We start from the raw sequence: 27713 nt of genomic DNA, 5'->3' as shown, positions 1-27713 counted from the left end.
GTCCGACTTCGGCTCAGGTCATGATCTCACAGTTCGTGGGTTCGAGCCCCGCGTCGGGCTCTGTGCTGACAGCCAGCTGAGAAACGAGCCTGCTTCGGATTCTGTGTCTCCCTCTCTCTCTGACCCTCCCTGCTCACGCTGTCTCTCTCTCAGAAATAAAAACATTTAAAAAAATATTTAAAAAAAAATGAGACAAGCAAATAAATAAATTACAACGGTAGAAAAAATGACAGACATATGCACAGGAATAGTAGAGTATACTGACGAAACAAGAAAGGTTCCACAAAGGAGTATCTAGATAGCTCCTGAAGAATATGTGTTGAATTGAAAACTTCACTGCAGAATGAGAAAATATATGTAAAGGCACTACGACAGCAAATCAGCACATGGTACTCTCTAGCTGTAGGGTATGGGGGTGGGGGGGTCACATCAGAAGAGGTCCCCTCTCTTCCTGATTAATTTAGAGAAGTGGGCAGAGGCCACATCATAAATATCTTTGTTGGCTATGCTAAGCAAAGTTTGGGTTTTATTGTCGAGGTCTAGTTTTCTTTCAGATTTTCAAAATGTACATCTTTTTTTGATAAAGAAAGATCTCCTGCCCTCCTCTAATATTTTTATAAACCAGAGTTTTTTCTGTGTAAAGATCTGATTTTCATGTTAGGAAGTCCACTTTTTGGGAACATAGATGAGAGATTAAAGGGCAAAAATCTGTTGGCAAAGAGACAGTTTAGAAGATTATGGCAACAATTTAAAGCAAAGTTAATAATGAGCTGAAGAATTCAGTGGCAGGAAAGCAAGGGTGAAAAGGAACAAATGGATCAAGAGACATATGTAAATAGCAAATCTGTGAGATTTAGAGACCAACTGAGTATACATAATGAAGGTAAAAGAAATGTTAAGATGACTTCCAAATATTTGCATGAGTCGTGTGTCTATAGTGGTATACTAACCATGCTAGGCATTGTAAAAAGGAAAAGCAATTTTTAAAGTTGTTGTCTTGGAGCAATAGTGGTACAGTCCAGTTACAGAAATATTGTTTATTAATACAGAAGAATATCCAAATAAAAGTATCAAATTGGCAATTGAAAAGTTATGAATGTGAACACAAATGGCAATAGAAAACATGAGCAATATGTAGGGTGAGGAGATGATCAAACACTTCTCTTTCTAGTCCATAACCAAAAGTAACCTATTCTTCCTCAAATTATGCATTATATATCTCTGAATGCTACAGACTAATTAAAATTTCAAGTTTAGTTTGTATATCATTTACCTTTCATCACAGTAAGAAAATTTCATATCCAGACTGTGACGACTGAGGAAAGTCTTGCTATCTAAAGGAATTTCAATATTTGATGGATGAGGAATGGGTTCACAAATCAGCACCAAGCATGTCATGGGTGGTTTCTTATACCCACACTGAGATTGGTTACTATTGGTATCGTAGACATGAATATGCCCTGTGCAGTGAAGTACCTGTACACAAAGAAAACAAAGCAATTATTTAAAAAATATAAAATGCTAGTAAAAAATATGCAAAGATAAATAGCTGAAGTGTGACAACGCAAGTAAGCTTTGATAAAATTTACTGTCATTAGTAGATTAACCCTATCTTTGAAATCCATGTTTCCCATGACACCATTCATGACTCAGGCACCATAAATTACTCACTAAAATATTCCCTTCAGGTGCACCTGGGTGGCCCAGTTGGCTGAGCGCCTGACTTCGGCTCAAGTCATAATCTCACGGTTCGTGAGTTCGAGCCCCATGTCAGGCTCTCTGCTGTCAATGCAGAGCCTACTTCAGATCCTGTGCTCCCTCACTCTACTCCTCCTCCAGCCTCTCTCTGTCTCTCAAAAAGAAATATTTTAAATTTTTTTTTAAAATTAAAAAAATAAAAAATAAAATATTCCCTTCATGCAAATCTGGTTTGATTTTTTCATTCATTTAGTCAGTTTAGTGGCGGTTTGACTTACTATTTTTATTATTTCTTGCTTTGATTTCAACACTGAGCAAAGAAATGAAACAAGAATGAATAGAAAATTTAAGTTCTATCAATATTCAAACACTGGGTAGTTGGAAAAACCAACTGATTAAGTTAGTTTGGTACACCAGAGTCACAGTTCACATAAGTTCATGCCTCAAACTGGCAAACTGCTACAATTTTGGATGGTAACTCTGCAAATGCCAACGAACAACTTTAAGTTTTCCCTCACAATCCTAATGGTATCTTAAATAGCATTTAAGTGTTGAGTTGTATGAGTGTTGAGATGCATGAATTTATCTATAAATCAAGCATATCACCACTTACAAATAATTTTTACTTACTTTCCATGTTGCTGACTTTATGTTCATGGTTCTCCCCCGGCTAGTTAGGGTACATTTCATTCTGAGAAAAAAGCTTCGCTGTGTATTCTGCTCTTTACCCTTCTTCACAAGGCCTAATGAAAGCAGGAAATAAAATTTAAAAACATAATTAAATATTTAAAATTGTTTCAGTAAGAGTAGCACCTAGGTACTATTCAGTTAAAGGTCTCAGCATAAACAGTGATTCATACTCCAACACAACCAAAGACTCTAACACGCTCCAATGAGTAACTGGGGTTCACAATTCCAATGATTCCCTGATTGCAGATAACAGTTAACCATTTCACATTGAGCTATTAAAGTTGGCAAAATTACAAAGAAATACAAATGTTGTAGGAGAGTGCCTTATTAAGTGTACTATATCAGTGTAATAATAAGCACACCCCCCCAAAAAAAAACTTCAGCGAACTCCTCCAAACCTTTGCCAAATGTGTTAGCTCAATTTATAATAAACATTCCATGTATTTATAGAATTAAAATAGCAACTTTCTTTTCAAAGCAGGTAACATTTTTATATATCTGATTTTTCCTCAGATCTTCCTGTAAGGCGGGCATGACATTATTTCTATTTTGTTACTAGTGGGGAAAAAACAAAATATTGAATGACTTTTCAAAGCAAAATTAGAGTGAAATAAATTTAGGTATATTTACGCCCATGCCAAGCCTTATATAACTCAAACATGGTGAAAAGGAAAATAATGAAAAGCACAGAGGTGGGGAAAAAAACAAACACATGTTCAGGGAATAATAGATAGATCAGGTTGCTGCAATATAAAGTACACGCAGAAGCATAATGAGATAGTTAGAAAGAAAAGATTGGGGCTATAAGCGGAGGCCCTTGTATGCCCTAATTAGGAGTTCGGCCTTCAATATACAACATGGAGCTTCTAAAAAATTCTGAGAGGGGAAGCACAGTCAGGAACTTATGTTACATTAATCTAGAAGCAATATATATGATGTATTAGAATTAAAATATAATGATGGTAATCAGGGGCTGAACAGTAAGAGAAGCGAAAAGAAGGGTAACAAATGACACATAAAAAACTAGAAAAAACTTGAAAACTGATGGAAATAAGTGAGGAGGAGGGAAATTAAAGGAAAAAAAAGGACCTGGGGATTTTAAGGCTAGTAAATAATATAAAAGAAGTAAGATAGTTTAAATTTAGTCTTACTTAGCTAGAAACGCTGGACTCTTCTAGAAGAGTTCTAGTTCCATAGTATTGGAATTAGGCAAAGGGGCAATCTTGGTGCTGATACAATTATTTGGGCTGAGTCAAATTAAGGTTTAAATTTGCCCTCCCTTGCAGCGTTTGGGAATGGATTTTAAAAAGATGCCACAAGAACCATACTGGACTCAGTGGTGGTACACAGCTGTGTTGTGGTTATGGTGCCAGCAGAGATCTACTTGTAAAATCTTTGAGGATTTTCAGTCCTTCGTAATCTAAGCTTGAATTGTACTGACCTTTGGAAACCCAAAGCCTTTGAATTGGGACGGGAAGATTAATTTAAAAACCAAGGTACTATCATTTTCCTAATGGAAAAAAAAAAAACATTTTAAAAGAACTAAATTTTCAGATCTCTAAAAACAAATCATTTTATAATAATTTAATGAACTCTAAGTCATTTTAGAATTTAAGTGGAAAAAATAATAGAACTATGTTGTATAAATACACCACTGGTTCTCAGCATATCATTAATATGTGATGCACTGCAGCAAACCCCTCTTCTCTAAAAGTGAAAAGTGCATTTCTGTTTCCCAAAACATTAAACATTGATTACATTAGGATTTTCAAAAAGATGTGTTTTAAAAACCATTTGTCTTAAAAAATTTTTTTTATTCAAAAACATATTTAAACTGTATTATGTGGAATACATTTGATTTAGAATAATGCATTAGCATCAATACCAAATCAAAATTTCCTAATATCTATCCTTAGTCTAGCCCAAGGGAGGCACTGGGCATCCAATACGAACCTCAAAGTCTGTAAACACTAGAAGTCCTATACTAAACTAATCGACAACTGGTGCCTATGTGAAGTGTATTTACTCTTCCTTCATACAGAATTCTAAAAATTATATATTTGCTTTCCCAAGTTCACAGTGAACACAAAGTATGAAATTTCATACAAAGTATGAAATTAAAAAACAGGAGGGGATTCCTACTGAAAAGGTCAAAAGTGGCCACAGAATGTAGTAAGAGTTGGTGAACATGAAACATCTCCAAAGTATTAATGAGCCCAACTACCAGAATTTAACCTACACTCTACCATTTACTAACCAAGTAATCTTGGGTAAGTTTCCAAATAATTCTGTGTCTTAGTTTCCTCAGTAAAGTAGAAATAGTAACAGTAACTTCACAGGGTGTTAACGCATATAATATGCAGAGAAGAGTGTTCTGGCACAGAGTAATCTCTCAATAGAGGTTAACTATTATCAAAAATGAAATCAGATGAAAAAGAAAACCATAAAAATATTCAAATAGTAATACAGAAGCAAACAAACTTATACTCTTAATTAGAGAGCAGCAAAGGACAACTACAGAGCATAATAACAATTTTTCATTGTGGTAATTTTATAATTTATCAGTATACTTTGTGGCTTCTTAAGAAGGCACAAGTGTAAAGAGGTTTTAATTATTAAGCTTTTGTAATTCAAGAGGTATTTTCCAAAAATCTTAGAAGACTTATTTTGAACAATTCAATCCTAGGGGCACATGGTGGCTCAGTCAGCTAAGCATCTAACTCTTGATTGTGGCTCATGTCACGATCTCGGGATTCATGAAATCGAGCCCCTCATAGGGCTCTGTGCTGACAACGTGAAGCCTACTTGGGATTCTGTCTCTCTCTTGGTCCCTCGTCAGCTCCTGCTCTGTCTCTCTCTTTCTCAAAATAATGACTCTCTCTCTCTCTCAAAATACATAAACACTAAAAAAAAAATCTCAATCCTAAGAGTTAAGAGGTCTTACTGGGTCTTTTTTACTGCTACTAATGTGGGGGCAAATAATATAATACTTTGTAATATTACTTACATAGTCTCAAATTATTGTGAACATCCTGAAGTCAAGTAAGCAGTTATTAGACTTTTGAAAAATCTGGTGAACTTTCTCTTTTCTTTATCCTGGTCTTTTAGAAAGCTTGAACACAAACTGTTATACGTCAAGTATAACAACTATCTAAAATCTTATTATTTATTATGACTTCCCCTTGCCTAAAGGTTGTTGTATGTTATAAACTGATCTCTTTGGGTCCCTTGAGTTTTATGTAGTATTATATCTGTATAATTATTTATGCAATTAGGTGAGCTTTAAAAATTAAGGTATTCTTATGAAATTTCTAAAATACAATAACCAAGATTTAACAAAGAACAGAGTAATATTTTATTAAACATGAAATGATATTTTGAGCCTTAGGTTAGTATAACAGCAAACATTTTAAATTAGTAACAGTATCTTATTAGGTAAAACCACCTGTCAGATTAAATCAAACACCAGACTTTTCTTACCATTTCTATGTGTAAGCATTTCTCTCATTTCTTCATGGTCACATGGATGAGTAAAATCAAACACACTGTGTCCAGTTAGTTCAAACTGTAAGAACATTTAAAAAATTAGATCTCTATCATAAAATCATAAAAACATTTAGAAGGGCTCTTAATATATGGGTATTTAACCTGAGTCAATCCCATGTATTTGTTCACATTATCAGAAATGTAGATCATATCACCATCATCTGTGAGAACCATAACAAAACCATCCAGGGCTTTCAAATAAAAGCAATTCATCTGTGCCTTCATTTCATCTTCAATATCTAAATCACCTAAAAGGGCACAAGACAAGGAAAATAAGTTGAATGTTCTACTTAAATGACAGCAATATTTAGATATTTTTATAAAGTTTTCCCCAGATACTTTATTTAAAAACTAAAATTAGACTTGCCAGTTGCTTTTAATGATTACTTTTAAAGTAACATGGCAAACAAACCATTGAAAAGAAGGGTCATGTTATTAAAAGAAAGACTGGTAGGAAGGTGGGGCAGAAGAGAAAGAGGGGGGAAAAGGCCAGTATCTTGAAAATTCCTTACTGAAACTTTAAAAGCAGGTAATGAAAATCGCATTAAAGGACAGAGAATAAAGGACACCTTCTAATTACTTCTCATTTCTAATTTTTAGGCTTATTACGCCCTTGTAAAACAACTCACCAGCATCCAGAAGTTTCCTCACACGCAAATAGCTGATGGTGAGCCTCATAACAGAAGCCTTATCAAGATGTGAGCTCACATTATGGGGAAGTGGTAACTGATGAGCAAGCTCATAGAAAACTTCAGACTCTTTACTTCGCCGAGATCTCGCTGCATCTCTAGACTTTTCTTTTCGACGTTCAGAACTTATCCTATTTAACAAAAAAGGAGGAAGAGAGAAAAAGAAAATTTACATAAATTAGCTTGCTTTTTGCTTGGATAAAACTAATTTTACATTTTCCTGCTTTCCATAGAACAATGTGAAGGTGCCATGTAATTAAATTATATAGAGATTGGTCTATTATTACATACATGAACACATAAAGTAAGAATGTAGCTATACAAATTTCTGGATTACTGAAGACGTATGGAACTCTCACAAGAAGTCCAAGATGGAGCTTTAAACCTGTCTGAAACAGGTATTTCCTTCCTGGCATATCAAATGAGAGGGGATATTATGTTTTAGCCAAAATCTTAAAAGTAGTCTGTGTATCTAAGGCTACACCTCATAGCCATTCAGAAGTAGTCTCAACATAAAGAAAGCACCACTAAATCTAAAGAAACTAAAGCTGTACATATTAACTTGAAAACAGGAGTTGTTAAGTAGGCAACAGTAACAGCTACAAACTGATTTTTAACTTGTTTCTTTTGACTCCAATATTTTCCCAATTTCTACCCTTACCACATGAGCAATACTGACTGTAAGCTATAGAAATCTCTATTAGCAGCAATAGGAAGTTACCATTTTCAGGTTGCTTATTCCCTTAGCAGCCCCTTTTCTATCACTGGCACAAGTACCAAATAAAGGCAGGAGTGTAGAAGAAGAAAGATGTGACACAGTACTAAGAATTGAAAAGAACAGGTTAATAGAGATTAATAACGGTGTCAAAACAAGGATATATCTTTAGGAAACTCTTCCAAGATTAAAGTCAGTCAGAAAGATTTTCCTAAATTACACCAAGCAGAGACATTTATCTTCCTTTGCTTAACTGATTAGCAACATCAATTCATCCTGACCCAGCTGGAGGTAAACAAGGCTAAACCTGGTTCTGTCCTTAGTTTCTTTAAGAGCTGTTGTTCATTAAAACCTACTGTGTGCCAAATGATAACCTGTACCAGGTGCCTAGTTATCTCAAAACTTGTAAATAGGTTAAATATTATCCCTTTTTACAAATGAGGTTATACAGTAGGCTAAAAACAGCCATCACCAGACAGGATTTGAACACAGGCATTTTTTCACTCCAAAGTCTTTGCTCTTCCAGTGTTTTATCTTAAGGAAAAATGTTGCTTCTACCTCAAATGTGCTCCTATAACTTTCAACCTAATTCTGTTAAGTCAATTATTTATTAAATGTTGAAAACAGCCATTACCATTTATTGAGCACTTAGCAGTATGCTAAGGACTTTGCCAGTATTATTTCACTTAATCCTCCTTATATCCTATGAAAGAAGCAGATAATTGTATCTACCTCAAATCTCTCCTCCCTCCAAATGATCTGCAAACTGCAAAGTTCAATAATAGAAGCAACATTCTCAAAAAAACACAGGCAGGGTTCTCAGTACATGCTCCTATTATGTTGAATAACAGTTGTATTGTGCAATAGTGGTAATCTAGTTTTAGCACTTAAATTTGTGTGCATATCTGACTTTTATGCAATAAGGAATGTGAATATTTGCTGTTGTTAGAATGTAACTGAACTTTGATACAAATTTTTCGATTCAAGCATCTAGATCAATTTGAGTTATTTTGAGATTTAAGGTAAGCTATTAAAAACTATTATTTATAACTAGTAATCTATATGAATCAAGATTTTCTTAATGCCATATAATTTTTTTAAGTTTATTTATTTTTGAGGGGGGAGGGGCAGAAAGACAGGAAGAAAGAGAATCCCAAGCAGGCTCTGCACTGTCCATGTGCAGCCTGGCAGCCTAATGCAGGACTCAGGCTCGAACTTCATGTATCACAAGATCATGACCTGAACCAAAATCAAGAGTCAAGATCAAGACACTAAACCGCCCAGGCATTCCAATGCTGTATGATTTTTTTTTTTAAGTTTTTATTTTATTTTAAGAGAGAGACAGAGAGTAAGCAGGGGAGGGGCAGAGAGAGAAGGAGACAGAATCTGAAGCAGGCTCCAGGCTCTCAGCTGTCAGCACAGAGCCTGACGCAGGGCTCGAACCCAGACTGTGAGATCTTGACCTGAGCCGATGTCCGATGCTTAACCGACTGAGCCACCCAGGCACCCCTGTATAATTTTTAAAAAACATGAAAATAAATTAGACTCTGAGGTTACCATGAAAATGCAATAATGTCAACAGTCTGCAACTTTATTTTTTATGTGCATTACAATTGCCTCATTGTTTTCATTAACTTTAAGTGAATGTTTTAAATTTGAACTTAGAAATGTATAATAATCAAAGTTTTCAAACTCCATTTTATACACATACCGAAGTTCCTAGGGGTGTGGGAGAGATCCAGTGTGTCCTGCCTAGCTCTAGCATCTAACTTTCCTCTTTCCTCTCTGAATTGGCAGGTGAGAGGAAGGGATGGTAGTGGGAATCAGTTGACTATCTGGTTCAAGTAAAACCAGCAAAAAAAAAGTGTTGAGGACCAATGATCTCATGATAAACCCAAATATTAGTTCAAATGTCACAATTAGCCCAGGCAATCAAAATTTTATCAGCAACTTTCATCAGACTTACTAGGCTTCTTTTCTTAAGTAACAGGATACTTCAAGAGTTGACAAACCTAAATTAGATGAAGGTGATGAAAATCCATGTGTCCTATATTACATAATCTATCTAGACATAAAGCAATCAGGAGACCTATAATAAAGATTTAATATAGAAATTTATCTGATGTTCTTCACATGTGACTATGGGGGCTCTTAAAATATTTCTTAGCTTAAAGCAATAACTAACAAAGTTCTTATGAGTTTCAACATCAAGTGCCCAGCTTCTTGTCTACTTAGAGGAAGGCTCTTTTTATGAGGTCATACCCCACAGAATTAAAGTACTGGCAAGAAATTATTTCAGGCAAACCACAGCATCTGGGTCCCACAGAGATGAATCCTGTACTATTTATTTACTTACTGCTTACATTGTACAATAAAAGTTTTTATAGACCGGAAGAAATAAGGTCACTGTATTTCTCTAAATTATCAATTCCATCTTTGTTATTTTTAATTAAGTACAGATCAAGTAAAGTTCTGCACTGACATGCTTGCATAAAGTGCTATTTCACATCTGCTAATCATGGTAGAAATCAGTTAAGAGTACAGTAAAAATTCTATCTTTTCAATAATTTGCTTACCCATTTCTATGACAGTCCTAGGACTAACATCTGAATAAAATAGCAAAATAGCTTGATCTTTATGGTACTGTAGTTTTCAAACTCTTAACTATTTTATCATTTTTAAACATACAGTATTGGACAAAAGCTAACTAAATTGTATCTTGACATTATTTTGTATAGAAAATATATTTAGGAAAATAACTGAGTTGCTGTCACTATGCTTCTTGTATACAAAGTTGAACGGCAATAGCCATTTTACAGAGAATGCTTAGTATTCTTTAGATTAACAAGAACACAAAATAATTGCAGGTATTTTAATTTATCTATCTTTGTTGTCTAATTATATAGGAAAAGCTGTTAACATTCCTGATTGTAAATACATGTGACTTTAAGAACTGAAGTTATAGCCAGTCATTAAGAGGTGACTCTATCCTATTTCTAATAAAGTTAATACATTTTTAAAAAATCTCTTAACTCTATTATTTGCTGCTTTAAAAACTATTTTTGGCTTTGAAGGTACAAGCTGTTGTTTTCCACTTCCTATGTCTGTGTTTCTACAGAACAAAACTTCTGAAGTGAAATTCCATGATCTAAAGGATGTGGCATTTAAATTTACCTTTCCAAAAAGGTCTATACACATTTTTGTCTTTACCAATTCATTAATGTGTTTATCTATTTCTCCATGCACTCTGCTGTAATATATATTTTGGGTCGTTTTTATCTTTTTAATTTTTGCCAATAGGTGAACTGTAGGTGCCCTACACTTCTTAAAATCTCAGGCCAGAAGAAATTCCAAGGAAATGTTCATGCTCTTCAGTTGGCATTTTGGCCTGCAGCTTTAAATCCAAACTCCTATATGAGGTGCTTACTATGTACACAGTGGTACTGTAAACATTTCTCATCAATTAACTTAACTTTTATTATCATCACTATGTTACACATAGAGAACCTGGTTAAATAACTTACCCAAGTTTACAGAGTTAGTAAGTGGCAGAGCCTTATTCAAACTCAAGCAATCTGGCTCTAAAAACTATACTGTTAATATAGACTATGCTAGGTCTCAGAAATTCATTCTAATTACTAAGATAAGTATATATATATCCAGGCATTATAAAGTTCAAAATTTGTTTACTTCACATCTCCCAAGACAGAAAGGTGATGTAGAGGAGTTGGCTCTGGAATTTAGAAGTTGACTCTAAGCCATTCAAAAGGATTAATGGCCAGGCTCTTTCCTGGTATCTGCTTATAAATCCAAAATCCTAATTCAAAAGCACCTACAATGGCGATGCTCTGGGCTTTACTGTCCACTAGCTCTGCAAAGCAATACAACCTTTAATGAATACTGCCAACCACTAAGGGGAGAGAATCAGAGGATAGTAATTCAATCTATCTCATACAATCCCACCAGACTTTAACATTTATTGAGCACTTAATGTGTGTCAGGCACTATGTTAAACACTTCCACATATTAGCTCAGTTCATTATAACAACTCTATAGAGAACCAAAACACAAGATGGGAAATGGACTTTCTGAACCTTAGAACAACTTCATTCATTCAAGAAATATTTGTTACATAAACATTTATTGAGCGTTTACCATGCACTGTGCCAGTTATAAGGAATATAGTGATAAGCAGAACAGCCCTCATGGAGCTTAAACAGCCTACTATAGAAATAGTTACCTAATGCTCTGTTTTCAAACGCTGGCCTAGGTGCATCATAATTATTTAGGACATTCAACATTTCAAACCTCTGGGCTCTGCCTTTGTAAATTCTGATTCAGTAGATCTGAAGCAGGGCCCAAAATTCTGGGTTTATAAAAATAACCAGATACATATGATACACAGTTAGATCTGGGAACCACGGACTGAACTATTTCACTAACACTGTGTTTTAATTTTGCCCTCACATATCTACCACAATTATCATTCCACAATAAGAAATCTCATATTATGCCCCGCTTAAAATTCCATCAAATGTACACAAGACAAAATCTATTTTCTTTCATTCTTTCTTTTTTTGAAAGAAAGCGAGAGGGAGAGCGAGAGCTCCTCCATGCTCACATGCACAAGCAGGGAGGGGCAGAGAGAGAGAGAGAGAGAGAGAGAGAGAGAGAGAGGCAGACACAGAATCTGAAGCAGTTCCAGCCTCTGAGCTGTCAGCGCAGAGCCAGATGTGGGGCTCGAACCCACAAACTGCAAGATCATGACCTGAGCTGAAGTCAGATGCTTAATCGACTAAGCCACTCAGGCACCCCAACAAAATCTATTTTCTAAAGAAACTCTCCCTTAGCTAGTAGTTCCCTGTCCGTCTCTTCATCCTCATTATTTCCTATATCCTTTGGCTACATTGCAGTTACTCAAAAACATAATATTTCATTCCTTTCTGGCTCAGTCTCTTTCGGCCTGAGGTACTCTTAATATGTGGCTTAGTAAATATATGTGAGAAACTTTGAAGATTCCACCCAGCATTGTTTTTTCTCTACTTTGTCTTCCAAAACTTGTTCTTCTCCCCTAAATCTCACTGCTCTGGTTATTTTGCTATATATACATGACCTCTGAACAACACAGATCTGAAATGTGTGGGTCTACTTATACACAGAACTTTTTTGATACAGTACTATAAATGTTATTTTCTCTTCTTTATGATTTTAATACCATTTTCTCTAGTTTGCTTTATTATAAGAATACAGTATATAAAACATACAAAAAATGTGTTAATAGTTATTGGTAAGGCTTCCAGTCAACAGTAGCTTATTAGTCAAGTTTTGGGGTAAAGGCAACTAGTAGTTACATTCTGGGGGGAGTCAAAAGTTACATATACGTGGATTTTCAACTGTGCAGGGCGTTAATGCCCCTAACCACCTGCACTGTTGAAGGGTTAACTGTATGTATCTTCTCTGACAATCCTCAAAGCTTCCTGGAGGCAGGAAAACTGCCTCATTCATCTTTCTCTTTGTATTCTTAGTAGAGATGTGCGTAAATTCTACTTGGCTTTAGTCTTTAGCCCTAACCTATTTGACTTTGATGGACTTCAGCCCATGGAAGGCTGACTACCCCTTTAACATTCTTTCTAGGATCCCTGAATTTGTGCTTCATCAGTGCTCCTGTAATCCTACAGATTATGATCATAATTAAACAGCATAATAATGTTAGTACTATGAACAAAGCATACTATTTGGATTTACTGTGACTATCTGAATATGCACTTTCAAGTGTAAGTATCTAGTGAGCATCTAGTAGGTACACTAGATGTAAATTAGAATTAAAAAAGCTATGGATTAAAAAAAAAAATCACCTAGCAGTTTAACAGTGAATGGCACCAATACTATATCACCAAAGAGATATTTTTTATATCTTTTTGAGAGAGAGCATGTGATACCACCAGAGAAGAGATTTAGAGGTAAAGAAACTAGAATAGCAATTTATCAAAAAAAAAAAAAAAAAAAAAAAGAGGCTAAAGGTTTAGGATTATTTCCCTTATCACTTTGATCTATACTATATACTTTTATTCCTAAACTGATGTGGTCAGGTAAATGCAAAGTTGTAGTTAATGCTGTTAACAAATCAAATCAATGCCTTTATAATTATGTCTTCCTAGCCNAAAAAAAAAAAAAAAAAAAAAAAAGAGGCTAAAGGTTTAGGATTATTTCCCTTATCACTTTGATCTATACTATATACTTTTATTCCTAAACTGATGTGGTCAGGTAAATGCAAAGTTGTAGTTAATGCTGTTAACAAATCAAATCAATGCCTTTATAATTATGTCTTCCTAGCCCAGCTGGCAACACAAAACTTGACTGTTTTCTAAAATCTTTTTCAAGAAAGTGTTGTAATTTTCATCATGCATGAAAATTTTCAATAAGTTGGTTTCTAATCCTATAAACTTTTTTCAAGGGGAGATTACCCTTAGACAGGCGTATTTATTATTTAGAGTGTTCTTACATTTAGTAAGATTTATTCTTCTATTTTCTACCTGGTAATTGCTGCAAAAAGATAATATTTAATAAAAATATATACCTCTACTTAATGGAAAAAACAGCAAAAAAATTTGATATATCAAATTAAATATAAATTACATTTTCAGACAGCTATTATTTATAATTATTTTCTCCAGGAAAAAATGTCTTCTGAGTTCTAATCAATAAACTTAAAAATGAACCATTAGGATATTCATGTTAGAGAATATAATTCATTTATTCAACAAATATTTCTTAGTCATCTCCAATGAACCATACAGTGTTCTCAGCAGGGGTGATTAACAAAACAGACCATGTTACTTGTCCCATGGAGCTTACATTCTAGGACAAATATATCTTTACGTTTCTTGTCTTTATTCAGTTAATAGTTACTAGGTTAATCCCTAACTAACACCAACATCATTTGCCCTAGCAATAATCTTTCCATAAAATCAAATAACAAAAATTTAAGACATAAGGCAAAAGTCTACAAAAATTAATCTGTGCTTATAGAATATGTTACAATAGTGTATTATTTGAAAAAGGTATACAACAAAATTTGAGTATGAATCATTTTTCTGTATGTATAATACCTGTGTACATATGTAAAATAATTGTGTATATATGTACACATACACATATAACTTACAAATGCATAAATAAAACCAGAAAGACACAATATGCAGTTAGCAAATTAATAGTAGTTTCAAAATGGCAAGATCATAGAATATTTTGTACTTTAAAATTCATCAGTGAACTGATACTATTACGTACCTGCGTTTGTCAGAAAAGTTTGAAAGAAGTAGTTATCTAACTTTTAAATTTGTTTTCCAGAAATACTAAATAGAAAGGAGTTAAACATTTTCTTTATTTTGGAAATGAAGCAGGAACGATCATATTTCTTTCTGAAAAATGGAAAGTAGAGACTGAGTAAGCAATATAATTCAGAATTTTCAGTCTCTCATTATAATCTAATAACTGCCTTTTGAAATTTTGGCATTTCATAGTTAATTTCTAATTACAAAATCAAGTCAAATGGTTTCTAAAGAAAAATATTCAGTACACACATACATATTTTATTTTTGAAAAGAACTTAAATCTCTTGTTTTAGTTGTTTACTATCTTTACTAGTTTGGTAGTATCATGTAAATATCCACAATTAGAGAAAAGATAGATTATCCCCCTTCTAATAACCTCAGAGAAATGCTTAAGTACTCAATTTTCTAATGCTGCAGAAAAATAATCAGGGAAGAAAGATTCACTGTTTTAAATTCAGGGTACATTCTGAAAATAAAATCTGTATCACATCTGAGGTAGCATTAATGTGAAAATGTTCTATTTATACACTAAATAAACTTATTAATTAGCTAACAGATTTACATCTGTTGGCAATATTATGTATTAAAGTTCTGTCTGTAAAAAGAATATGCTTTTGTTTTTAGATTATTCCTAACTAGTGATTTAAATAATCTCTCTCCTGGCTCAGAATTGGTATTGAGCCTCTTAAAAATAATCTTTGATCCTCTGCTATATATAAAATACTAAATAAATAAAACCAAAAATGCATATGTGAAGCTATTACTTTTAAAGGTTCTCTAATTTTAGCTTCTATCACAATCAACTGGAGGGATTCTGGAAACATACATTACTAGACCTTATCCAGAGTTTCTATTCAGGAGAGTTGGGTGGGTCCTGAGAATTTCCATTTCTAACAGGTTAGCAGGTAGGTACCAATGATGCTGTTCTGGAGAATACTTTGATCCCCTCTACTCTAAGAAAACACTTTATGTGTCTTTCAAAAATACCCAGAGAAGTAAAAGATTGTTCAACACCCAAAAATGGTTAACTATTTTCTTTTTTTTTAAAAATCTTCCCTAATGCTTTACATTTACAGGAAACATATCCAACCTCTTAGACATTAGTTAGCATTGCCAAATACTTAGGAACTCAAAACTACAAAATACACTAAGACTTAGACTAGATTAGACATTGGTTGGGCTGTGATATACATCACCATCCTGTGTAATGGAACTTTTTCCCCAGGTATCTATGCTTAAATCCCAACCCTGGAAATTTAAATGGTAGACTTGGCATGTCTCTATCAAAAAAAACAATCTCTCAGATGATGCTGTTTAGCACTCTTAGCTATTCAAAGTTTGTGTTTCATCTATAGGGGCTTGTAAAGTTTACAAATTCCTCAGTTTCATCACAAAATTACCAAATCCAAATGTCTACAGGTGGATACCTAGGAATCCTTATATTAACTAAACACCTAAGTGATTCTTTTTCAATTTTTTTTTTATTTTTGAGAGACAGACAGAGACAGAGACAGCACGAGCAGGAGAGGGACAGAAAGAGAGGGAGACACAGAATCCGAAACAGGCTCCAGGCTCTGAGCTATCAGCACAGAGCCCAACGCGGGGCTCAAACCCACGAACCGCGAGATCATGACCTGAGCCGAAGCCGGACACTTAACCGACTGAGCCACCCAGGTGCCCCAACACCTAAGTGATTCTTAAGACACAGAAATGTGTGAACCACCAACAGGTCTTATAGTAGAGATGTAACAGGTTAGCCAGCAATTTTTGAAAATTAAGAAAAATTTATTTTCAGCTGCAATTACATATATGTACTAGGCAACTATGTTTGTCAGGCAGAACACTGCATTGAGTGGGTTGGGCGGTACTGTGTAGAATGAGGCACAACTGTAGGAGTAAGAAGCTAATGGAATAGCACAGTGACAGTGAGTAAACTAGAAGAGCACAATTAGGCTTCAAAGATGACCAAATGAAAAACAAAATAACTACAAAATTATTTTTTCAAACCTTTTAAACAATTTTTAAAATTCACCTTTAAATCTTTTTATGAATGCCACAAACATAAAGGGATTGAGAATCACTGTCCATAAGTAAGAGCCATATGTTAATGGCTTTCCCCACAGCACATCACTTCCTCTATCACTCTTCTCCCTTTGTGTGTTAGCCACCTCAGCTTATAAATGTTTTTGTTTTTCTTAGTATATGCTTTTCGATAGTAATAGAACTGGAACTTAAAGAAGGTCAATGACACTACATATGCGTGTATGTTTTCAGAAGAGTGTGTCCTTAATTATATGCTTAAATATAACAGAAGATATGTAAGTTATAAGTACTTAAACAATAAAAAAATTCACATGTATTGGAATAAAAGTATACACACAGAAATCACAAGCTGAAGATTTTTCTTATTTAGTTCTAAACCCTGACCATAGTGAAGATCCTGGAAACAATGACAAAGAAAAAGCTCTCCTAAGCAAATGTCTTGGCCCTCCACTTACATTAATCCATCCTATCCAATGTTATCCAATAAATTTTCCCAATGAACCCTCTGATTCTGTTTCCTTATCTATTTAAAGTAACACTATTAGTAAGTGACAGGGCTCAGATTCCACCGGAGACTGAAGCCCCCATATTTAATATAGCCTATGCCTTTCCACAAATCAGATGCTCAGTAATAGTTTTTAAAATGAAAGATTAAAGAACTTTGGGGATAGTTTTACTTAGGAACAGAAATAACTATCTTCAGGTATTTGAAAAGGATGTCATACAGAAGGCAAGACTAGGTGATTTTTTTTTTCAAATGCAGAGAGTAACACATGGGAGTCAAAAGATGGCAGGGTTTTGCTCAACAAAGTTTAAGCAGTATTGAAAGTAAACTTTAAGAATTTTTAAATTGTGTTCCCATTCTGGTGTCAATGTAAGGGGGGAAAAAGCATATTCTGTATCATCTAAATGATCTCTACATAGGTCTATATTCTTGCCATGAACCTTCAGTGTTTGAGGTTGCATTTGTTTATGATCCAATCGGTACCAAATGATCACTAAAAGGAATAGTTACATTTTTTAATGTGCACACTCAGCACATCTCAAAGGTTCACAGGGATTATTTGCTCCAAAAGAGATCTAAAAATCAGTCAGTATCAAGAAATACTGGAACAAAAGAACTTTCTAACATTTAAAGCTGCCAAAAATAGACAGACTATTTTATGAGAGTGCTTTTGTGTATGTCAAAATTCTCAAAGCAGACTAGCCAAGTAAGTAAACACAATTATAAAAGACGATTCCGTGATAATGGTAATAACAAAACTGAAATCTATATTTTGCAAGAACCCCAAACTTGGAATCACTATACTAAAAAACAAGAGATGCAATACATAATAGATATATCAACATCAAAAACTAATTACTCAATTGTGGCCTGAGCCATCAACAATTCGATGCTCTGCTTAACAAATTAGATGCACAGATATCTACTGAACAAATGAATATACAATAATCTGTTACAGGTCAAGTGGTTAGGTGCTGGAGTAATGGTCTTGGGTTGAAAAAAATTTTTCTGAACCACTGAAATAAATCAACTTGTTCACATTACCCGGGAAAAATACTCCTTCCTCGATTCACAGTGAAGGCTTTGACTACCAGTTTGACATATAACACATTTAAATATTTTAGCTATGTTATCTGCAAAGGCAAGCAATTTCCAACTCTCCTCTGCAAACAGATTAAAAAACATTTAATTAATTCCTGACACCCAAAGAGCATGGAAAAGTAGACTTTCTTAATTTGCCATCCTGTAACAGCCAAATAAAGAGCCTTGAGAATATTTTTTTCCTTTACCATTATCACTATGAAAAATGATTATTTTAAAATGTTTTTTTAAGTTTTATTTATTTATTTTGAGAGATAGCGACAGCTAGCATGAGCTGGGGAGGGGGAGGGGGGGAGGGAGGTAGAGAGAGAGAGAGAGAGACAGAGAGAATGAATCCCAAGCAGGCACCACACTGTCAGCGCAAAGCCCAAGACCAGGCTTGAACTCATGAACAGTGAGATCATGACCTGAGCCAAAACCAGGAGTTGGGACACTTAGCCAACTGAGCCACTAGGCACGCCAGAAAAATTACTTTAAAATAGCACATCTGCACGCATGCACACACACACAAAATCTTCATTTAATCTGCAAAGGCCAGGCACTCAAGAAGAAAAAAGAAACAAATGTATAGGAAAAGCATCACTAATATTCTACTACTATTACAGGTTCACTAATGATGTGCCCCAAAGGATACCATCCTTTCTCAGATTGTCCCAAAGAAGGCTTGAGTGATTCTAAATATGAGACTTCAAGGGAGTGAAACTCTTCTGAAAAAAAAAAACAAAAAACGTAGTAATTATAATAGAAAACTAATGATAGTTTCTAGTTTATTAAGCCCCTACTTTGTGCAAAGAATGCGTCAATAGCTTTTTTATCCTCACAACAATCCTAAAAGGCAAATATTCTTATCCTAATTTATAGATGAAGAAAGTGAGATCTACAGAGGTAAAGCAACTTGTACAAGATCAAAGCTAATAAATGTCAAAGCAAGCAGCCAGCCTCTGGAGCCTCCTTAGCCATTAGTCATTCTACCTCTTTCTTAAGAAGCTGAAATGAAAACCCTAATCCATAGAAGAGACTCTAAGCTTCCCAAAAGGCACAGCAAGAACAGTTATGATTGGTAGAAAACTCTGTAGAATATGAGTTCAGATGATTTGCAACAAAAACCTATAGCCCCTTCATTACAATACCAGCAATGACCAAGAGTCCTAGATAAGGAGATAATAATCTACAACATGAAAATTAAATACTTTACTATAATAAGACCTTTTGACTCCTGTAATCAGGGAACCTCACTGACATGGTTAAAAATGAATAGTCCACACAAGGCAAATTGGACTTTATCCAGGAGACGGATATACGGATCCTAGAAGAGAGAGCCAGTTTCTTTTCATTTAAATCACAAACTCTATAAATGCTGGCAGGAGAATGCTAGGTGCCAGATTTCATACCATACAGATACGGTATGGACGACATGCATACATCAGTGGCAGAATGAGGGCAACATGCATATAGGGCATAGATACATAAGCCAAGTAATATTCTAGAGAAAGTCAGGAATTACACTCTGAGGACATCACTTGAGACTCTGGATTTAATTGTTCTTTCAACCAAAACTAGACCGTGTAAGCCAATAACTGCCTAACCCGTTTAAACTAGTTTGTGTTATGTCTCATCATGTGTAAGCCAGTAACTGCCTTACCCCCTTAAACTAGCTTCACTGCAATAAAAAGCATCCCAATACACTTACAAACTTCAAGTATTTCATACTTGAAGCAAACTTTAATGATGACCAAGTATAAGAAAGTGGCACTCTCCAACACTGCTGGAGACTATAAACTGGTCCAAACTTTCTGAAAGTTTAGAACAGACTTAAGAAGCATTGGCTAAAGATGAAACAAGATAAAGATACTTTCCATACATTTAACTAGCTAATTTTCTGCAGCCATATACATATGTCTCTTTTTGTGAACTTTTTTTACTCAGTGCTCTAAATATATAGAATTGGCAAGCACTAACTTTTAACATACCTCAAAATAGGGTTCTGGGTTACTTTCAAGGCCAAATACATATGACATAGCTGTATTTACTAACAAAATATTTTTTAGCCTGGTTCTAACAGATACTATAAATATTTTTGAAAGGACCAAAAAAATTAAACTTCAAGATTCAAGAAAGTTCTAAAGTAGCCCAAGACATTTCCAAGCATAAGAAAAATTCCTGCAAAAATAAGACATGGAAGAAAGGACAATAATGACTTCCCAAAACACCTTTTAAAAACCTTAAAATCTTTCTCTGCTTCTTTCTCTTTGTTCATTCAAATATTAAGAATTCACTGTGTGTGAATATTCTCTTTTACATCACAAGTTTCCAATTTAGTCCATTTGTGATCTTGCCCATTGAAATGTTTCAATTTTATAACTGAAAAAAGGGGAGAGGGTCACTTTAGAGAAATTTGGTTAGCATCTTAATTTACAAGATCTATTAAGAACAGAAATATATCCAAACTCTTAAAGACTTAAACTTACTGCCTTTAAACCTTATGTTTATTTTTACCATAGTATTTTTCAGTTGGAAAAAACGGATTCTCATAAACTACTAGGAAAAGAGCAGCGGCACAGGAAATTGTTACAAATGAATGAAAATTGCAATATTAAGTAGCAGACATTTAATTTGCCTAAATATATTGACTTTGAAAACAAGTAGGTGAAGAACCACATAAGTCATGTTCCATCACTAGATTTTTGACTCACTTGCAAACAATAAATTTTTAAAATCACACTGTGAAATCATCTTTGTTTAATATTATAACTAAATGAAATTTTAAAATGAAGAAACGCAGTTGAAATCACCAGAACTAAATGATATCATCTTGGAGGTGATTTTCTTATGAAAATAAGTAATTTCAATTATTTTTAAACATCTTTTAAAATAAGTTACCAGTAAGTGGAAATTTATTAACAACAGAACACTTACAGACCATTTTAATCAACAAGTATTTTTCTGAAAATGTACTGTCAAATCAAATCTTCCTAAGTCCCTAGAAAAACTTAATTCTCATTTTAGAGGAGCTTAGCTTCATTTCTGATAAAACTTCCCCTGGTAACTGTTCTCTGTTAACTTTAAATTGATTATTATACACAAACTCTTAAAACACAACTACTTCAACATATCCATTAGAATGGCCATTATCACAAAAACGGAAATTAACAAACATCAGGAGGATATGGAGTAATAGAAACCCCTGTGCACTGTTGGTAGAAATGTAAAATGATGCAGCCACTATGGTAAACAGTATGGCAGTTCCTTAAAAAATTAAAAATAGAGTTCCCATATGATCCAGCAACATACTTCTGGGGATATATCCAAAAGAATGGAAAACAAGATCTAGAAGAGATATTCACCCGTGTTTAGAGCAGCACTATTCACAATAACCAACACATGGAAGCAACCTAAGTGTCCACCAAAAGATGAATGGATGAATAAAATGTGGTACATATTAGCCTTAAAAATAAGGACATTTTCACACATGCCTACAACATGGATAAATCTTGAGGACATTATGCTAAGTGAAATAAACCAGTCACAAAAAGACAAAAACTGTATGATTCCACATACAAAAGGTATTTAGTAGTCAAATTCATAGAAACAGAGTAGAATGATGGTTGTCAGGAACTAGGAGGGGGAAACTAGGACATATGTTTAACGGTTTCAGTTTTACAAGGTAAAAAAATTCTGGTTACACAACAACATGAATATACTTAATCTTGAACTGTATACTTAGAAATGCTTAAGATGGGAATTTTTACATTATGTAGGTTTTTTTATTAAACCACAATTTAAAAAACCCCTTACAATCACTTCACAAGCTATAGAAAAACAAGTCATGAGGAAATCACTTAAATTTCATTCTTATAAATTTAGATTTTATATATTACATTTTTCTGAAAAGGTCATGTCAGGCCAATGATATGGGTTTGGTAGTTTTTATTGCAGAAACAGGAATTTTAATATAAATCTCAATGCGCATACAAAATAGTTAATTCCTGATGCTCCAAAAAAAAAGAGGGATAAAATTATTTTTAAAATTCCAAGATCTAGTTATTTCAAAAGTTCTTGCCAAACTTTTACCAAAAATACTGAGCAACATGATCGACTTAGCTTCAAATTATTTTTCTAGCTCTGTAGTTAGACAGAAAACATACACAACACATACACAAGTAGCAGAAGGCTGGCTAAAATCCACAAAGAGGAGAGTTAGTCCCATCATTAAAAAAAAAAAAGAAGCAGCAGCAAGATATAAATAGAACATTTTTATGAATTAAAAATCAATTACTCATTAGAAGACAAATATAACAACACATTTAATTTTGATTATTTTTTCCTGCCTTATAAACAGACTTATGTTAAGAGTCTTAGATAAGAATATAGTATTTTAAGGGGTGCCTGGGTGGCTCAGTCGGGTAAGGGTCTCAACTGTGGCTCAGGTCATGATCTCACGGCTCTGGAGATGGAGTCCCACATCAGGCTCTGTGCTGACAGTTCAGAGCATGGAGCCTGGATTCTGTGCCTCCTTCTCTCTGCCCCTCCCCCACTCTCTCTCTAAATATAAAGAAACATTAAAAATTTTAATAAAAAAATAGAAAACAGGAAAAAAAAATTTTTAAGCAATATAGTATTTTAAGAAGTCCTAAATTTTAAAAATTGTCTTTTAAGAGGGCATATCCATGAACACAGTAATCTAATCCAAATCTTTAACATACACGTATGGTAACAGTTTTTTATTTCACCAGCAAACATAATCAACTGTTAGAGGAGTTCTTCATAAAACATCAGTTGAGACTAATCTTCCTCAGCCTCCCACAGATCATTCTTAATATACAACAACAGAATATAACCACAAAATCTTAACTTTGAGCCCACACACCATTAGTGCTGCAAAGGCAATGGAAATCACCAGGTAGAAAGACTGGGCATTCTCCAAACTGCACAAAATACTTTGCAGTGGACCACAAGAATAAACTACCACAGTTGAGGTAAGAGTGCACTAATACAGATTTCATACAAATCAAGCCTCAAAAGTCTGACTAACATACAGTTTGAAGCCTTGTCTTGAGATACAGGCCTGTAGTCTTACCTGGAGAAATTCATAAGCAGAGGACAGTTTTTCTATCATGTAGGATCACATGTTTCACTGGGAGTATTTTATCAACTTACCATGTTTAGCAAAGGTAAATATTTATGAAACTATCTAAACTGTGGAGTCAAGACAGAAACCGTTTTATACCTTTAAGTGACTTGCACATACCCTGCTGAAATAAATTCTAAGCCTAGTATATGTGTTTACGACTCTAGTCTCTGACGTCCAGAGTAAATACAAGTGGCCTATTTGGGGGAAGAAACAGGGGGTAAGGAACTGTGAAGAAGGAACCCTAAACAGAAGAACAGATGCTCAAGAAGAACAACTGATGCTACACACCAACATAACCCAGGGATATATACTATTTTAACTGGAAAAGAATCCCTTTAAAAGCTCTAAATCCAATTTAGTCTTCATTTTTAGGCGATTTAGAAAAGATCTATGAAGGTGGGGTGAAGAACTAACAAAAGAAATATTTGGAAACACTTGCGAAAAGGAGTTTTTAAGTTTTGTGGAAGTTTAAACTAGAACTTTAACAGGTAATGCACATTTTCAAGTATACAGTGTTACCAACATCTCTAAACCAGACATACAGTGAACATTATCTCATTTAATGTTGACAATAACCACTGAAATGGTTGCTACTATCATTTCCAACGGAGGAAATAGGCTCAGAAGCATTCAGTAACTTGCCCAACCTCACAAAGCTAACAAGTGAAAAAACTGGACTCTTTAACTAGAAGTGTCTAGGTCCAGATCCTATGCTCTCAACTACCAGGCATGCTCTTCTCAAAAAAAAGAGGAAAATCAAAGTACAATTGTGACAAGAAAAAAGTTCACTAATAAATAAGAGAGTTTCTTGACTTTTAATGGCCAAAGTTAAATAAGTTAAGAAATGTCCGTTCTTGGGGCGCCTGGGTGGCTCAGTCAGTTGAGGGTCCGACTTTGGCTCAGGTCATGATCTCACGGTTTGCGGGTTCGAGCCTCGCGTCGGGCTCTGTGCTGACACCGCAGAGCCTGGAGCCTGTTCCAGATTCTGTGTCTCCCTCTCTCTGACCCTCCCCTGCTCATGCTGTCTCTCTCTCTCTCAGAAATAAATGTTTTAAAAATTTAAAAAAAAAAGAAAGAAATGTCTGTTCTCAGAAATTTTACTGTTTTTGGAAACTGAAGGAGTCTGGCCTGACACCTTAAAGAGAACAATGAACCTCTTGACATTACTCTGAAATCTAAAAATCAGTATTAACATCCTATTAAGTCCAGCCCCTCCCCTACCTACTGATAAGAAATCATAAAATTCCCTGTTAAATCTATTATAACCAATCCATCCTCTGTTGTGATTTCTTCCAATCCTTCAGTTTTTCAGTTTTCTAGAACCTCTTTAAGAAGACAAATTTGTCTTCCTAACCTGGACTCTCGAGCACATTTAAAATGGAAAAATTGTAAGGAGAAAGTACCTTGCCCCTCAATTTCTCAGTTACCTTCTCAAAAAGGTCTAAATTAGTAAGAAAAGTATAAAAACCAGATATCTTTAACAAACAGCATTAAGTGTTGTTGAGTAGCTATTTATTAAGCATTTAACTTAATTTTTCAGTTATAAGAACCTCTTATATTAAGAAATATGATGCAATCTGATTCAAGTTTGCTAAATTTTCCAATGAGAATATTTTGAAAATAACAGATGGGACTGAGCAAAATCTAAGAACTAGTTTAGAATTGGGAGGTGATGCACAGTAACTAATTAATTCATTTATATTAAAGCTGCTTGAGATAATCTCAACTGACAAACTGCGAAGAATTTGCAGTTAAGAGAGAAGTGCATATAAAAAAGGACTATAACTTGATGCACAATATTAAGTATGATTCAGCATAGAATAAGAATTGAAAATTGGCACTACACAGAGGTAATCTGCCTTACGTTTATAATATAGCAGCCTCATCATTTCATTAAAAGCATTGTAATCATTTCAGCAAAATAATTGCAATTAATTCCTGACAACTCTTGGAATTAAGTCTAGGCCTGTTTCCTCACCTTTTGAATTTTCTAACAGCTTTCTCTGGTGTACAAAGAGAATTTATCATTCTACTAAATAAGGACCAAAATGGTATCTACAAAATAGCAAGAACATATAAACAAGTTTATCTTCTGCTAATACTGATTAGGGAAGTTAATCTTAATCTCTCCCTGAAGAGAGGAAGGACTTTAAGAAGTAAAGCCAGTCTACTAACCACAACTCTTACTATAAATCTCCTATTCCTTAAAATGATTTCCACAAAGGTTAAGATACCAAACATGTACCAAATGGTATGTGGGGGTGGGACCCTCAATCCCACTGGTCCCATTTATAACTTCATAATCCTTAAATGTAGCACTAAGACTCAAACTTCAAGGTGTTGTAAAAACTTGCATTAAGGTCTAACAGAATGATTACTTCGGATATATCTTGAAGGTTTTCCTTTAATATACTTCAATTTCATGAAAATGACACCGTTCTCAACATTTTCATGTTACATTTAATTTGCTGCGAACACATTCTCTTTTTTTTCCAATCTCATTAATAGTTTGCCTAAATTTAGCCAGCCGCTATATTTTCACTAAGATACTTTTAAGAATGAACGAGGCACATATTAATTTATAACGTCTGGGCTCTCTTGACAGCTAACATAAACACAAGAATCCAACTGAGATATTCTCTAAAATGTTGCTATTTCGCCAAATTCCCGTTACTCCGACTAGACAAGTTTTTCAAGACGATTAAAACAAAACAAAACCTGCACGTGCAAACTAAAGTTAGCATCTTCAGGCCATCGCGACAAACCCCTAATGCACAAAGGCAAAGACACCCGCCGCGACTAGAGCCCCGCACCGTGAGACGCGTCCGACCACGCGAGCCCCTGGGTGGGAAACCCTGGGCCGCGAGCCCACCGGGAAGCCAGGACCAGCGCGCAGGGTCCGCCGCGGGGCCGAGCGTTCAATGGAACTGGAGAGAATGGGGGCGGGAAGGAGCGGAAGCTCGGGTGCAAACGGCGGCGACCGAGCGGCGGCTCGTCTCTCTTCCCGGGGTTTTCGGGCCGGGGAAAGTGCTGCCCGGTACACACAAGGCCGGCCGGGTTTTCAAGGCTGGCAGGAGGGCGGCGCGAGGCCCGGGCGGCCGGGAGGGGAGGGCCAGCAGGGCTCAGCCCCTGGCCCCTGAAAGCACTTTCGAGGCGTCTCCCACCCCCCACGACAAGATGGCGACGTGGGCAGCGGGGGAGCCCGGCCGGCGAGGCTGGGGGAGAGAGGGGCGGGGAGGAGAGGCAGAAACAAAAAGGCGGCCCCNCGAATCGGTCCCCGCGAAGCCTTCACGGCCGGTCGCCCCCAGGCTCGCTCCGGCCTAAGCGCTGGCTCCCTCCACACGCGGGGAGAGAAGGGGAGGCACGTCCAGAAGTGGGAGGTGCAAGGCGGGAAACCCCTCGTAAAACCGGAGGCAGGAGGAGCAGGCGGCAATCGCAATGGTCCAGGTCCGGCTCAAAAGAGCCTCCTCTCGGGCAGCTTGTCAGGGCCCCACGCACTGGACGAAGCAGCGGCGAGGGCGATCCTCGCGTTCCCTCAGACGAGGAGGCTCTGTGCACTGAGNTTCCAGTCCCACCCCAGCCCACGTCTGTCTCAGCCAATCAGGAGGCGGTCAGCTGAGGCACAGCTGGGAAGCGCTGCCCGCCTCACGTGCTCGTCTGTGTGCAGCTGCGGAGGAAAGAGAAAGGAGCTGGGGTGCGGCCAACCTGGGTCTGGGGACGCGTTGCCTTCTCCTAGGGAAAGCGGTGGCTGGCTTTGGGAGGCGCTGCTGAGAAGGGATTTGGGTCTCAAGCCTGCATCACATTTCCTGCTCCCGGTGCAGCAAGTCTTTCGCTCTCTTTCTCCTCTGTGGCTGTGCTGTGCAAGGTTGCCGCCAGCTCTGCTGAGTCCCAGTTCAACAAAGCAGACTTTTCACGTCGTGGCAGCAAACTCTTCCTACCCTTTGCTTACATGTGTTCTAATGGGATTTTTCTTGCCAGGTTGTCCAACCACGGGCCCTGTCACCGACCACCCTCTTTGCCATGGAACACAAGGGTACTCTCCTTGTCCACTTAAGTTTTTCTGTGAGGAAGTTTGATTACTGGGTAAATGCAAATAAAAATATAAAGCAAACTCTTTATGCTGTAAACTTCTCAAGGGAAGTAGTTAAGCTAACAGGGAAATCTTAAAATTTGAAGTTACTTTAAGCATTTACAAATAGGTGTCAGTGGCTTTTAAAAGTATAAAGCAGAATTTCAGGGCTATAAAGCAGAATTTCAGGGC

General features: G+C 35.8%; 1 protein-coding gene across 1 annotated transcript in view; it reads right to left on the bottom strand.

Annotated features, from left to right (window-relative positions):
• HIF1A (hypoxia inducible factor 1 subunit alpha) overlaps positions 1-27474 on the bottom strand; it is a 42952-nt gene extending 15478 nt beyond the window's left edge. Inside the window, exons 1-9 of the mRNA XM_077769173.1 lie at positions 27428-27474; positions 27158-27333; positions 26818-27039; positions 26266-26482; positions 6564-6754; positions 6037-6182; positions 5869-5953; positions 2329-2441; positions 1274-1476 (exon numbers count right to left, since the gene is read on the bottom strand). Coding sequence (XP_077625299.1) covers positions 1274-1476; positions 2329-2441; positions 5869-5953; positions 6037-6182; positions 6564-6754; positions 26266-26482; positions 26818-27039; positions 27158-27333; positions 27428-27474 — 1400 coding nt within the window. The remainder of the gene's footprint in view (positions 1-1273; positions 1477-2328; positions 2442-5868; positions 5954-6036; positions 6183-6563; positions 6755-26265; positions 26483-26817; positions 27040-27157; positions 27334-27427) is intronic.
• Between the last annotated feature and the right edge of the window lie 239 nt (positions 27475-27713).

The sequence above is a fragment of the Crocuta crocuta genome, unplaced genomic scaffold (genome assembly GCF_008692635.1).
Source record: "Crocuta crocuta isolate KB4526 unplaced genomic scaffold, BGI_CrCroc_1.0 scaffold10, whole genome shotgun sequence".
Lineage (NCBI taxonomy): Eukaryota > Metazoa > Chordata > Mammalia > Carnivora > Hyaenidae > Crocuta > Crocuta crocuta.
This window is presented reverse-complemented; position numbering and strand designations above follow the sequence as displayed.